This window comes from Pseudorasbora parva, chromosome 23 (genome assembly GCF_024679245.1).
Source record: "Pseudorasbora parva isolate DD20220531a chromosome 23, ASM2467924v1, whole genome shotgun sequence".
NCBI lineage: Eukaryota > Metazoa > Chordata > Actinopteri > Cypriniformes > Gobionidae > Pseudorasbora > Pseudorasbora parva.
In genome coordinates, this window is record NC_090194.1 from 14,235,100 (window position 1) to 14,251,306 (window position 16,207).

Here is a 16,207-nt window from a genome sequence, read left to right on the forward strand (position 1 = left end):
AACATGGTTCAGGAATGATTTGAGGAGCACAACAACGAGTTTGAGGTGTTGACTTGGCCACCAAATTCCTTAGATCGCAATCTAATCGAGCTTGTGGGATGTGCCTTGACAAACAAGTCTGGCCCCATCTCTCAATTGGACTTCAAGGATGCTGCTATATGTGTGTGTGTGTGTGTGTGTGTGTGTGTGTGTGTGTGTGTGTGTGTGTGTGTGTGTGTGTGTGTGTGTGTGTGTGTGTGTGTGTGTGTGTGTGTGTTAAACAAGAGGAAATGTGTAAAACAAAAATTATAATTTTTAAAAATATTTTTTCCATTTTATTTTATGAAAGTGAAACAATCTGTATAAGATAGCCCTAACTATAAATTCCTCTAAATTAAATACAGCACAAAATGGAGAATGGAAAAATAAACCTTCACAGAAGTCGCAAGAGTTGGCTAGTCAATCCAGCCATAGGGATTCAGCACATGTTCTTCCACTACGTCCTTGGGTTTCCACTACGATTTGACGTCACCGCAGCTGGTCATGTGACCGCAGGGCCCGTATGTGCGTGTCTCCGGAACACTGGTGCTGTTGCCCGAGAATGCGAGTGAGTACACGGGAGGATGTCCGATAGGATGGAGAGTATTGGAGGAACTTTGTCTGTTAAATCTGCCAAGACATAAAAGAGCCATTTATTTTACGTGTCCGGCATTCAGTAAAGAAGAAAGGAACCTTGTATCACTTTAAACCGGCTCGGTTTGGTTTGGGTGGTTTATCTGCGGCGAGTGGAGCCGAATGTTGGAGCACAGAGGCGCAGGTAGTGCACGCGCGCGCGGATCCTAGAGAGACGGGAGACGGGCTCGGCAGGTACAGGCTTACAGTATACCGGAGGGGGATGTTATCGGTACTTTCCTATGGCAGGATCGTTGCCAGGGCTGTCCTGGGCGGACTCTCGCAAACAGACGGCAGGGACTATAGCCTGATCACGGCCAGTTGCGGCTTTGGGAAAGACTTTCGTAAGGGGATCCTGAAGAAAGGCATGTGCTACGGCGATGATGCCTGCTTCATTGCCCGGCATAAGTCCGCAGATGTTTTGGGTGAGTTTTCATGAACCTGACACCAGAATTCAACGCGACTTATATAACATATGACATTTGTATACGTTGTGTTATCACACATATCCACTTGTTAGGGGCTTTTAACTATGAAAGTGACCTTCAGGGGTTAATGTCAGCACTCATTTCACGATGGAGGGGGTGTGAGGGACGATATGTCCAGCCCTTACCTTAAATAACCTCCCTCTTTTTCAATCTTTGGTATTTTCCTGATCGCTCTGGTAGATTTAACATGCATTCCTTAAACAAGGAGCAGCCAGGCAACATATTATACATATTATATACCATATACAATGTAAATGTAAGGCAAAATGAGCTTGAGTAATCTGGTTGACCTTTCACCTAGAAAAATGCCGGCTGCTGAACCCCCAAAGCGCGACTAGCGGCAGAAACTAGAATCATTTCCATGTAAAATATTTGCCTCGTGGAAACATGGATATAAATGATATGTTGTTAGGTCAGGCGTGCTGAACATAGAACATTAATAGATCTGTCTGATTGAGTGTATACACTTTTGTTTGCCTCTACTCGATTTTTACTATGAATGTTAATGTTTTAAGTAATTTGGTCTATTGAAATAAACATGTGAGTTACAACGTGTAACGTTATATATACACTATTATAATATGCAAGTGTCTTGAGGGCTCCCTTGTACATTGTGCAGGAGCCTTTTGTAAAGGTCAGAATGGTTGAGCATGGAGGCGGCCATGTTTAAACGCGTCCGTCCACGCGCCAGCGACACACACAGGCGGCTCCATTGTCCTTACTCTGACCCAAAGAGATACTCTATTTCTATTTCTACACCCTAATATAGTAATCCTGAAATAAATAATACTAGAGGGTTTTCATGGGGAAAATGTGCAGTGATACCAAGTTGACAAAATACAAGACAATAATGAGTTCCTACATCCACGTGCTGGTTCACCGGCTTTTGTTACAGACTGTGATCAGCAGGCCAGCTGTTTAGCCCTAAAATTACTGTGGTTATGCGTAACTTGGAGCAACATACAAGTTATGGTATTAACTGACTTGTAATAATTAGCCTTTTGCATTTTCTAAAGAAAACATTAGTTATGAAACTGGCTGTTACATGTTCTGGTAGTTGTTAAAGGGATAGTTCACCTCAAAATAAAAAATGTCATCGCTTACTCACCCTCGTATTCTTCTAAACCTGTATGATTTTTTTCTTCTGTTGAACACACAAGCATATTTTAAAAATTGTCGGATGGTAATCAGACAGTTGATTGTATCCATTGACTTCCATAGTTGGACAAAAATACTATGGAAATCAATGGATTCTGTCAACTGTCTGGTTACCAGGGATTCGCCTAGTAGCTAGTTACTTTAGTTCATGGCTTATAATGGTTTAACAAATCACTAAATGAGGAAACATTTTTGTAATAATTACTTTTGGAACCAAGGCTGCTGAAAAGAGTGGACACTGTTGCGCACAGTTTATTGGTCAAATCATGTATATAATAGTCCTGAATCTCCTGATCACCCTTGTCAAAGTTTATTTTCCAATAATAGCTGACTGGTCGTATCATCAGCCCTTATATAGCCTTCTTAATTACATTTTAAATGAGTATCTGTGTATCTGCCCACCTAGTCTTAACTCCTACATCTACTATCACAAGTCTTTAAAGGTCAGTAGGGATCTTCACTTTCCTGTACAATTAGCTAAATTAGCTGGTCTTAAGAAACCAGAAGAAACAACTAGTGGGTTTATTTGGAAGTGATCTGTTTTCTCAGCAGTTCACGTTTAAATTTTAGGTTGGTTGTGAACCTTTAAAATCACATTAGCAGTTGGATGAGACACTTTTCAGTGTGGTTTTTGGCATTAATAATAATAAAAAAAAAAAATATATATATATAGAATTAATTTTCATTTGATAGGAGTCGCAAAATATTTGTACAATTTTCAAGAAAAGTTTTCGACTTTGATTCATGACTAAAAATGTCATGTGCAACCACAAATAATGTATTTTCCTTCACCTTGTTACATTTTGGTGTACACATCTTACTCATTATTTTCAAAACACTTTAAAACATATTTTTCAAGGTAAAAAGTATTCGGGTGATCATAAATATCATTGTTTTTGGTGAGTAACCACTTGATATGAGCCAACATCGATAGCTGATGCACACAAACCTATCAATTTAATAGGCAAGTATTGATATGCTGTCATGTTGAGTACAGATATGCTGTTTGCTTGACTGCGCATCACGAGAAAGTTGTGCTTTCATACATAAAAATCTGACAGGTATGGCAGCAGTTGAATTTGCCTTCAAGGGTAAACAGATGGACATTTCCTCTTAGAGCGATTCCCTTTAGCCATTTGCTATAGTAAATATGGTTGACTCCATTTAATGTTTCTGAAACTAAATACAAATGTTTGTGGAATAAATATTTGAGTCATGGAATCGTCTCATCTGACTTTGCTGTTTGGCTTGGCCTTTGGACATCTGCCATTATATGATTGTAATAATAAACATTTCTTCCTGCAAAGTGTTAAGATGCAGTATACATCAAGTTATAATGTCACATTCTCTCTGTGCTTTGAGGATTTATTCCTACTCTAACGCCAGTATGTTTGCTGCCTTGTGATGAACAGTTGGTCTTGTTTGCAAAGCTTCATTGAGATGTTAATGGTGCCTTGACTTGTGCTGCTCTAAATTGTGTTTAACTCTGATAAGTCGCCTCTCATTCCTTTTGAGCCTGGTTCTCCTTTTGTGCCCATGCAATCTCTTAATTCTCTGTGTGTTTGGTTATAATAGTGAGAGTAAGATATCACAGTAGGGTTGGGGAGTGACCACGTTAAAGTATACAACAACATTTTCCAACAGTGTGAGTGTGATGGTGGAAAATCCTACACCAGAGTTCAAAGCCTTCACAAGCTTTTACGTAACAACCTCTTTGTTGAATGAAGGCGACAGACATGCTGTGTAGGAGATGGGCGTTTTTCATTACCATCACAATGCGCAGTCAGTCAGTAGGTCAGAAAGGAGGTTTGTGGCAGCTGCCATCTGTTTCTGCGGCATCAAAAACTGACATCACTTCCTTTTCATCTTTAGGTGTTAAAGTTAGTATTAACACTGGTCTGCCTGGCTTGTGACCATAACTTTCCCCGCTCTTTCTGTCTCAGGTGTTGCGGATGGCGTTGGGGGCTGGAGGGATTATGGCGTGGACCCATCTCAGTTCTCTGCCACACTGATGAGGACGTGCGAACGGCTTGTGAAGGAGGGCCGATTCACTCCCAGCAGCCCGGTTGGCATCCTGACCTCCGGCTATTATGAGCTCCTGCAGAACAAAGTACCACTGCTGGGTAAGATCATATCCACACATATATATACACCAAACAATATGGTGAGTCATGCATCCACTGCCGCTTTTATAGAATAAATGAATTAAACCACTGCAGGATGACTCACAGGCCTTGCGTCGTGACTCGTGATGGTCGGTATTGATTCTTGCCTAGGTTTTTTCCTCCACTTTTCCATGTCAAGAGAATCTTATATTTATAATTGTTGTCTCATAAACTGTTATTTTTCATATAGTTGGTATAGTTTGGTCTCTAACTGAAAAAAATATGCTTGTTGAATTCTTTTGAGAAATTTTCATCGATTTATGACAGAAGTCCGCCGTTATTTACTATGATTTTACAGATCATATTTTCATGTAAAGCGGTTATTTTTTCACACTATGAAAAGAGTAATATAATATGTCAGCAAATTTATTCCCTATATTCACTGTAAAGCCAAGCTTCTAAGCTTTAAAGCGGTGCCTATTTTGTGGGTTAAGCAAGTTAAATAATGATATAACTTAGTAGAGGTGGATTTAAAAGGGTAAAGTTAACTATTAAAGGGTTTGTTCACCCAAAAATGAAAATTAGCCCATGAGTTACTCACACTCAAGTCATCCTAGGTGTATATGATGTTCTTCTTTCTTTCTATTTAAAAAGTCCTGGCTAATCCAAGCATCATAATGGCAGTGAATTGTTGCTTTGTTTTTGAAGTTCATCAAAGTGCATTTTATTTACCCCTGGAGCCCTGTTGGAGCATTTTTATGATGATAAATGCACTTTTATGGGCTTAAAATTACTGCCATTATAAAGCCTGGATTAGCTAGGACTTTTTTAATATATCTCTGATTGTATTTGTCTGAAAGAAGAATTTCATATACACCTAGGATGACTTGAGGGTGAGTAAATCATGGGCTAATTTCCATTTTTGAGTGAACTAAACCTTTAACTAATCGTTAATTTAAACAACTATAAATTATGGAAATGTATGTAAATTGGAATCTCATATTTAACTGCTTCTAATGTCAGCTGGCAAAGATTTTATTCAGAAAGTTCCTTAATGGATGTTTTTTTTATATAAAAGTCTCACCGGGAAAAGTTTAATTTCTGTTAAATATCAAATTTAAATAACTTGGTGTGTTAATTGTATATCAGATTAATTTAAACTAAAATACCATTTGAAAATACCATTTAATGCTATATCATACCAAAAAATGGAGCAGTTTTCACAAAGCAGTTATTATTATTAAGGTAACTTCAAGTTAACGAATGGTCCAGATGCGTTTTTAACCTGGCATGTTTTATGATGTAATACAAAGTGCAAAGACTAAGTTAGATTCTTGAACAGGGCATTGGATTACCAAGCACGCAACCGGTCATCTTTTTGCTGAAACCTGACATCTATAGCTGTCAGAAATGTCACTCTGTTCTTCGTCTTGCTGAGTTGTTTGCCTCTTTTAAAGTGACCTGCTTTTATTTTGGGAAGGCATGTGGAGCGATAAAGGTCTGTGGGTGAACGTTCTAAGACAAGGTCGCTCGGACTACAAAGCTTAGGCCAAGAATCGAGAGAAAGAAAGTTGTTAAGTGATAAACTGAGAGACCCTTACCTAATAAGAAATGCCTAAAATATGTGACTCTTTTAAAAAATACTGTTATTATATACTGTTCTCTGGGGCCAACTAATGACGTTTGTGTGGTTTTTACATTCAAAAACATCATAACTAATAAGTAATAGGCTATTTTCTGCACTGGTTTTGAGGGGAGCTCAAACTTCATTAAAAATAAATGTAGGATCACACATTCCTAATATTGGGATCCGAAGGAAGCTTATGCAGTGACTGTCTTCTTCCACAATCTCTTGCTATCTTCTTCAGCATGTTTATTGCTGCTGGCTAGCGTGATCCGATGAGTCGGCGGGCGGGGCTACTGAATTACACATGCTTATTATTCTGTAGAGGTGGTGTTTCGCCACTAGATCACGTCAGGATGAAGCACACAATCGTTTTCTGGGCCTGGTGTCTATAAAAGCTATAAAAGTTTTCAGCTCAGAAACTTATAGGATAATCTTATATTACCATGACCTTTTATATATCAAAAGCTCAAGGCAAAGTTGATTTCTCAATTCAGCATGTTTGTCCCCCTGACATACTTTACATGCAACAATTTGACCTTGCACGTCATGCTGCTTGCAGTGTATACAGCTTCTCATAGGAGCCACAATGCATTACGGCACTTGTTTGCACTTTACAGTGAGGACATGGAGTCATGCAGTTTGTAGGTTACATGATTATGACACTCTTTGTCTCTCCTCTGTCTCCTCTAGGGAGTAGCACAGCTTGTATAGTTGTCCTGGATCGTCGGAGTCACAGGATACACACCTGTAACCTGGGAGACTCGGGCTTCTTGGTGGTTCGAGGTGGAGAGGTGGTCCATCGGTCAGATGAACAGCAGCACTACTTCAACACACCCTTCCAGCTGTCCATAGCACCGCCGGGGGCAGAGGGCGTGGTGTTGAGTGACAGGTGGGTTGGTGAACCTCGGTGACAGCGGATACACTCACTGCAGTATCACAGATGGTGGCGTGTTACAGATCAGTGTCACAGATGTCTGCGTGTGAGGGGCCGTGTGGCTTTTACATCAATTGATAGCGTAAGATGCACCTAGTGTAGGAGCCGACACATTCACCTACTGCCTGTGCAGGGCACACGAGTTTGAGTTTAAATCATCACATTCCCATCACCATTCTCATTTCCTTTCTTGACTTTCTCTACTGGATCTATTATTCAAAAATGCATTAAATAATAATGACTTTAATATACCACACCACTTCTATAGCAAGCATGTTTTTCATTTTCTGAATTATACGATTTTTATATTTTGGGGTTCAGGGTGGTACTGATATTACTAGTGCTACTGATAGATGGTACCACAAATATTGTGTAGTTTAACACATATTTTATTATCATGTAAGCAGTTTAGTTGAAACATTATGAACAATTTTAAAAGATTTGCCAAATCAAAGTCATTTGATGCAACCAATGTGCGTAAACATGCTGAAAAACAACAACATAAAACAGGAAATTATATCAGAGAGAGGACCCCCAGGGCCGTGTCAAGGTCAATAAATAACTTGAGTGGAGCTTTTACAGTGCAATAAAACCTCCAAAAACATTTTGCATTATTAATTCATGAAACATTCTTTTTTCGATATCTTGGACTCTTATTTGATGGTTTTCCGCTTGATTGGATCGTGCAGCGTTAGCAGATATTAGCTGGGATTCTCCTGAACCCTGTAGTACTGAGAACAGCCAAATCGTTCCTCCAAAAGCGCTGTGTGTGTGTGTTGGCCCAAATCCTTAATGTCAAGGCCATGTGATTTTAGTTCCTCACTGCCACAGTCTTGCCAGGGCACACGTCCAAACATACACGTGCAAATACACAAAACCTCCAATCAAAGAGAGGGTGGTGAAGCAAACCCGTTCACCTCAGCCAATCACAGATGTGCTGAAAACTTGTATACATTTTTTTTCCCCCAAGTCCCTGTAGAGGGTGTGATTATTTTAAGCTCCTCATGTCCTGCTAAATTTATGTTGGACCTTTAGATTTTAGTGTCGTCTGAAGTCCGTTATGACAGAAAAACACTCATCTAACTTTCTCATGTGCAGCAAGGAATCTGACCTGAGTGTTGGGTTCTAAGTGCACCTCACTCATACATGCATTTACTTTGCAGCCTCTTTGAGTTCCATGTTAACATTAACACCAAAGTGACTTTGTACATTTGTTGGTTGATTTAAAAATCAGATTTAGCATTCAAACAATTAATTCAAAAAGATTTCTGGGCAAACAAATGCGATAGATTGACATGGTGTGGAAAACTGCCACAGCTTAGTTACAGCAGATTTTAAACAGATACGTCTGGTTATCTTAACAAGCAATGAATATGAAATTAATATTTACATATGCTTTCTTTCTTACCAATGTGGCAAAAAATTGGCAGTTACCAGAGCAAGTATTTACATCTAATCGATTTCCATGCTCTGCATAAAGAGCGGTCTAATTTGACCAAACAAAGCGAAAATTTGGTGAAATTTTGGAGGCAAAGTTGGTCCTTTACCCATCGTCAAATGTGTTCTTGAATATGATGTGGGAAAAATTTTCAACATGCATTCCTCACCCGAAATTCCCAATCACGCTGATTCCTATTGAGATTACTGCATTTTGTCTGTGAAACTTGCTGTACAAAGATAAATGTGACCAAAACTTAAAGTAAAATATCTCTTTCTGAAGTCTTGATAGTTTGTCCTCTTTTTTAGCTTAAATGTGACCTATAATCAGAGCTCAATACTTGACAAATGCACTAAGATGGATTAAACTAAAATTCAGCCTTAAGGGATTAGGTGCTTGAAGAGGCCAGTCTGGTTTCCAAGAAAACAACCTGCTTGAATTTGGTCCAGAGGTCATGTTGGGTCTGGACGAGTTTTCTTAACTCTAAGTTTCCATTACCCCCTGTTTAGGTCAGACTGATATCTGCCCTGTTGCCCTCTTGCACTACTGCTTGAGTTTCAGCCCTCATCAAGTGTCTCATTCTAATTCGGTGGATTAGATCATTGTTTCCCTATTAACTTTTCTACAAAATGACCGGATTGTTGCCCATAGAAATTAGAGCTGTAGATAGTTTACACATATTAGATTAGATTTTTTGTTTATCAGTGCAATTCAGAAGGTTACATACATTTTTTTCATAACAATGTTCAAGACTTGGCATTAATTTGTTCGTATGTGGGTGACAGTCATTAAAATACACTGGTATTATAGAATGGTTGGCGTGTGCAGAAGCCTAACTGCATGTCTTTCTGTCTGTCTTTCAGTCCGGAGGCGGCAGACAGCTCCTCCTTTGATGTCCAGTTAGGGGACATTATTTTGACCGCTACTGATGGCCTCTTTGACAACATGCCTGACTACATGATACTGCAAGAACTCAAGAAACTTAAGGTACAGACAATAATTGCAATAAATGTGAAACTATTTTGGGTGACAGTCAACTGATTTGTATTTCCAATACCAATATTATAGAGAACAGAGTAGCCAATATAATGCATTTCTATATGTATATAACAGTGTTACTATAGCAAATAATATAAAGCTGGACCCAAGCAGAACAGTGCTCATGATTATTGACCAATACTAGGGATGCGCAATATATCGCCACCATAATGGTAGCAGCTGATTTATGTGCATTTTTTAATGTTATTTTTATTGGCTGATATGTTGAAGACAATAAATATTGGATAATATCCTTGAGCTGAGACACTTCAGATTTGCACTGCTCATCATGATGGTTTTGAATTGCTTTAAATATGATTGGAATCACTTAAATAAGAAAAATACAGTTAAGTGCAACATGTGCAGCAAGTCTACAGAAAATTATCATGACAACATTATAATTGTGGAACATGACTTTTAATAGTGAGCCTTTTGTTTTTGTAATCAGGCCCTCAAAAAAATCTTTTTTTTACATCTATTTTTTATACATCTATAGGTTATCTGCTTTCAAATAAAGAGTTATAGGTATCAGCCAATTTTCATATTGGTGCATCCCTAGGCGAGCCGATACCAATAATCTTAAAATAAAACTGCATGGCCGATATATATTGGCCATACTTGGTATTTGTAAACTTTCCACATTTAAAAAAATTTCTTTAGGTTATTGGCCCATTCCGATAAACTCGAAATAGGCGGATAATGGCCGATTAATTCTCCTGGCCGATATGTCAGTCTACCAGTAAACTTGGTTGTTTGACCTGTTACTATAATCACAAAATTTCTGTATAACGGCTAATATTGGTCTATACAATTATATCATGATATTTCAAGAATATTTGCGGTAATGATCTTTATGACGCTATAGAAAAAAATATATAGAACAACGTTTTACTAATGATTACAGCTGGTAGGCAGCAGAATTTATTAGTGCAAACAAAATGAAGGGCATTTTCCATCCTTACTGTAATTTACTATAATCTGTAATTGACTATAATCACTCGATTACAGTAATCACTCTTACTGTAATTGACTATAATCACTCGATAATTATTTCTAATAATTGCTATGATTCATTAATTCAAATAAATGTAATCTTACGCACTACCTTATCTCTGATTCAGAGCGGACAGAATGCTGGATCTAACGACCCATAACCGACGAAAATAATAATAAATTTTACCCTTCTGGTCAAATATTGCGCTGCAAACATCAGTAATGGCTTATCAATGTTCAAGAGGTCTTACCGCTCCCTTTTTAGGTACTAAATCGTCATCGGAGGTGCTGCTCTTACTTACAGGTGTTGTTGTGCTTGCTAGGGAGCGTAAATGCGGCATACATCATTGCGTCGCTATATCATTGTTATTGCGGTATGACACTTTTTTTTAAATTGCAGGTAAAAATGTATACCGGTGTTATCGTGAATGGTATGATATGGCAAACCCCTAACGGCCAATTAATCCCCCAGGCTGATATATATGTCTAGCATGATACTTATGGCTCATCTCAAAATTACTGTTTAACAGCTGATTATTCCCCCTGGCCAACACTTTACTTTTCTGTACTCTTGCACTTTCTATGTTTTTCTTTTGTTTATCTTTAGGTTTATCGGCCCATTCCGATAATCTCTAACTGCCAATTAATCCGATATATCGGTCTAAAACCATACTCTTACGCTTTCCAATCATTTTTAATATTTATTTTGCCTCAGAACACCAACTATGATAGTATCCAGCAGACTGCCCGCAGCATCGCTGAACAGGCTCATCAGTTGGCCTACGACCCAAACTACATGTCCCCTTTCGCCCAGTTTGCCTGTGACAACGGGCTGAATGTAAGAGGTGAGTCTACAAAAAGAGGTTCTCGATTTCCATTACCGCTGGGATACCAAAATGTCTTTGAATGTCCATAATTGGAGGTACTGACCTCGTCGTTTTGTTTTCATTTCAGGGGGGAAGCCTGATGACATCACAGTGCTGCTGTCCATTGTGGCAGAATACACAGATTGAGTGTACTCAGTGGAGCGTGCTCCTCTCTTACACCTGCGTCTTCCACCCATGTCCTATTGCACTGCTCCCCATCTCCCAGCACCCCCTTTCCATTCTTCCATTCATTTCTCAAGTAGATCTCAAGTCAACACAGAGAGGATAGCATGAACCTGTGGGTGGTGATGCGAGTGGTACTACGTCACCTGCAAACAGTCCTAAATCGATGGCCTCACTCCCAAAAGGATTTTGGGAACCTTCACCTGTGTTGTCATTTCAAGTTTCCCAAGGGGCAAGGAGGGACATGCATTACAACTAAAAGGGGTTTCTACTGGAAGGAGCAGTCAGATTTCAACCTTGTGGTGTAAATGAAAAGTTGTTTTTGTTGTTAAATGGTTGGTTGTCTATGCCTTGAGAGAAATATGTAAGTGTCTCTGAAGTCTATATGAGCTGAAGTGCTTCTATGTGTGTGTACGTGTGTATAATAAGTGTCCTGTTTGGTTGTTGGTCGACTTTGGTTAAGCTGTAAAGGAAAGGGCGGTTAAAGTTCAGAAGTAGACCTGGCTAGATTTAAACCTGTTGGGAAATGCAAGTGCTTTAGTATCTGCTGACTAGTTCTGTTCTGTCAGCATGTCTGCCTCTAGAGTTATACAGCCTTCACCTACACTGTCACTTTGTGAGGTCTCGGATAATGGATTGCAAGTTCAAAGACGGGAAGGAGTTGGGTTATAATGGTCTATAATCTTGTGTTTGATTTATAAGAGATAGAAATTAAACTGCACAGGCATCATACCAGAGAATGTCACAATCCGCAAATATGCAGATGCACTCGCTCACGGGGACGGTGGATGTTGACTGTGAATGCGTGTTGGATGTATATTTACATGACTTCACCTCTTGAGTTTGAAAGTCTACACGCACAAATGGCTAGCATCTGGCAATGCTTTTCATGAATCGAAAGGTCAGGTATATAAATAAATGTTTTATTTTTATAAATATTTAGCTTTTAGTGGACAAGATTCAATGTAGAATGCAGAATCTAGGGAACGTCGGTCTTAATGGATCGACTGTAAGGCCTTTTGGCTTTTTCTGTGCTCCCTAGTGAGGCTTGGGTTATTTTTTTAATCGACTGAAGGGTATCTAAGCTTTTTTGGTGTCGCTCTAGATTGGTTCTGGAGGACACTTTCACATTCATGTGCTGCTTTAATTTTTTGTAAATTATAAATGTGTGAGTGACTACATTTATTTATATGAATGTTTTTACCTGTACAATATAAAATGGGCGAGCCGATGACGATTTTCACAAAAAAGCGACAATTCAAGCTGATTGAGTGCCGAGAGTGATCTTTCAATAAAATGGAACACATATTCCGTTGAATGAAAAGCAAAAACTATACACAATGGTTTAATTTTTGTATAGTTTTTTTGAGGGAAACCATAAAGCAATAGTTCTTTAAGGTCTCTTTAGTTTTAGTTTCACAAGCTGTCAAATGTGCATGCCCAGGATGGCAAACCTCAGTCAAGTATGCATTTGATTGGTAAAGCTGGTTGATATATGTATAGCCATGCATATAAGCTTTCATATTCAAAATGCTATATAACTAAACATGTAACTCAATGTTTTGTGAGGTTTTCCATCCTGATATGTTCCACTAGGGCATGGCTCTAGTTCTTGACCTACAGATAGTGAGGACTATAATTAAGTCCTCAGTTGTGCCTGCAACATAATTAGACCAGAACTGTGGTCTCTAACCATGTGTAACGTCTCGTGGGTCATGGTCATGTTGAAGTCAATGTCTCAAATCCACATTGTGTAATCGGTAAAGAAAACCAAAGCAGGAAAGCCATAAGACCAGCATGACCAGGGTCTCACCCAACGTCTCACCCTGTCATTTCCACATTTGAAGACCGCAAACTAATTGTTAAATGTTGAGAGTAATAATCACCACTGTGTCCCATGTCTACTTTTCTTTCTAGGTAAATGAAATGGAATTCAACTAAACAGCCAGTCATTTGTAATGGTTATTAAGATCAATTGTGTACTTGTCATAACAAAATGAGTGAGCTAAGTCATTTTTTTTAGTCAAAGGTGATGTGTGTGATTTCAGCGCCTCTAGCGGCTGGGAACAGAATTGCAGTGTGCCTGTTTGACCAGGTCTACCAATGGTGGGATGCCAGTGTTTGCCTTTGTTCAGAAAGACAATATGAATTTGTTTTGTTCCAGGAACAGGAAAAAAAATATTAAATTAAATTGGTCTAATCGTCCATGGTGGTTTGAAATCCAATTACAACTATTTTTGGATTTTTAGTACGTGGACGCACCACATATATTATCATACAAATGACAAAATGCACTATTGCATATTCCTCACAAGGAAAGGTTTCCAGTTCCCCGTCCTCGCCATCCAAAGTATTTGTTATCATGTTAATTACTTTACTCAAACTATGTACTATGAAACCGGATATTGATTTTGCCACTTAATTTTCTGCAAAAAATCTGTGTCATAAAATAGAATATAAAAAATAAAGGATTCTTGTGCAGTATGAAACAAAGCCAATTAAACTCTTGAAAACATGCAATTCTGTTTGGCGTCACTGGTGGTGCATAAAGTACACGTTTTGCCTTTAGTGAGTGTCATTGCATGAGATGGTGTCTTGACTGAAATATTTTTCTGTCTGGGGTTTTGCCACTTTGTCTGTCGCACACGCACACACACCACTTTTTCCCCCCAAAGGCTTTTGTTATGCCCCATCCAAATCAAATTAGATGTACTTTTAATATAGTGCAGTTTTCTTACATCCTAAATTAAAACAGGAAACTTGCCTCCCTGAGTTGGGCTGATAATGACTAAATGCTAATCCAATCTGTGTCTGTGTATCACTGTGAGTGAACCTGGATGGCAGTGGCTCCATTATACAAATCAACATACCTTAGACGCCTTAAAATCTCATACTGTCCCATCCAGAGGCCTTTGTGTGGCAAAGCTTGCATGTCTCATCTGGGTGTTGCTTCCAGCAGTGTCGTCTTTTTTGTTGTATCATCTGTCCTTTTATTTGATCGTTTCTATGGTGCTTCTGCAGTCAAGATGAGTCTCTCAGTCTCTGAAGCAGACAATGTGCAAATGAGAACTACACTTTTTGTGTGTACAGTGTAACAATGCAAGAAAAGTTTCTGTAAATATGTTTTCCAAGTTGTAAAATATTTAAATAAAATATAGTATTTATACTAAAATATGAGTTGTCACTGTTTTTGTGCAATGAGTATTCTTTGAACCCTCTTTAACATATTTGTTTCACACTAATATTATTTTGCATTCAAAGGGACAGTTCGCATAAAAATTAAACACACTCTTATGTAACTGAACCATCAAAATGCATGAATCACACATGTGCGGTAATACCGTCTTCTCAATTGGCTTGTGGTAAGAAGGCGTCAGCCACAGGAAACCTAATAGCAACAAAGCAGCAAAGTGATTCATGACAATGTAGCTCAGCTTGAGTTATTGGGGAAAGTACATCATTCCTTAAGGATGATTATTCAATTAGGGGTTCTTTTCTGCAGGGGTATTATTTAACTGAAACGAAAACTAAAACCATAAAATAAAATAAAAAATGTGTTACTTGACAAAATAAATAAAAAAAAACTAGACACTTTTCATTTAGTTTAAGTTGGTGTACTAAAAAATGCTTAACCTAGAACCTACAATCAAAAAAATTATTTAAATTTAAATTTACTTAATAAAGCAGCATCATGTGGTTCCACTATTTTGAGTTATTTTTAAAAATAACAATTTAGTTATATAAACAAAATAATTTCAAGTAAAGCGGACAACATTTCTTCGAGTAAATACAAACCATTTAAATGTGTCACTGTTAGATAATAAAGTCTTCTCTAAATGTCCAACATAACCGAACATTAAACACAAACAATAGCACTGTAATCCCTAAATTTACTCTCAATGCAGTCCCTTGCAAAGCATTCTGGGAACTACAGTTCCATACCAAATTTGTTTGTTTTACTCTTTAGTATAAAACTATATCTACTCATTTTTAGTAGAAACAACTCAGTAAATTTTTGTTCATGTAGTTATATGAGTTTTCTGCAATGTTAACAAGGATGATTTGAGTGCAACTAACAACAGTGAACGTTATTTTTGAGTGCATGTATATAGACATTAAAAAACATAAAAATGGCAGACGCAAAAACAAAATTACTAAGACTTAAACTTAAAAAAAATTCCATAAAAATTCTAAGTTTTTTAATAAATACTAGTAAATCAATTGTAAAATGACACTGCCTCTATTATGGTTTTTTTCAACAATGATTCTGTATTTAAAATATTCTTTAAGAACGCTTTATTTCAATAGTCCACTTTAGATATTCAACCCAAACCCACTACCAAGACTGTAGTAGAATGACTACTATACCAATACAGTTATTTGGGAGTTTTATTTTATAAATTTGAAATAATTGAAACATTAGTAAGTTCCCCAGGCTTCCAGATAATTTTCTACAAATTCTTTGTAACATTTTTAAACTCAAACGTTTGTGTGAAATAATATTTCTTGACATTTTTATAACGGTTGGTTTATTGATTTATTTTTAAACCCAACTGTTGGGTTATTTATGGTTTTACATTTGTAAACCCAATGGTTGGTTTAGTTTTTTTTTTTTTAACCCAACGGTTGGGTTCGTCATATTTGACCCAAACATGTGTTGAAATAAACCAGCATGTTTTACAGTGTAGCTTTTATTTTAATTTCTAAAAACAATTTTAATTACTTT

General features: G+C 37.8%; 1 protein-coding gene across 1 annotated transcript; it reads left to right on the forward strand.

The window, feature by feature from the left end:
* The first annotated feature begins 437 nt into the window (after positions 1 to 437).
* Positions 438 to 14,653, forward strand: pptc7b (protein phosphatase targeting COQ7 b). The gene is made up of 6 exons (XM_067432771.1): positions 438 to 1,076; positions 4,241 to 4,420; positions 6,720 to 6,918; positions 9,265 to 9,388; positions 11,148 to 11,277; positions 11,387 to 14,653. Exons 1-6 carry the CDS (start codon positions 875 to 877, stop codon positions 11,443 to 11,445), a joined length of 894 nt encoding a protein of 297 aa, XP_067288872.1. The 5' UTR covers positions 438 to 874; the 3' UTR covers positions 11,446 to 14,653.
* Positions 14,654 to 16,207: the final 1,554 nt, after the last annotated feature.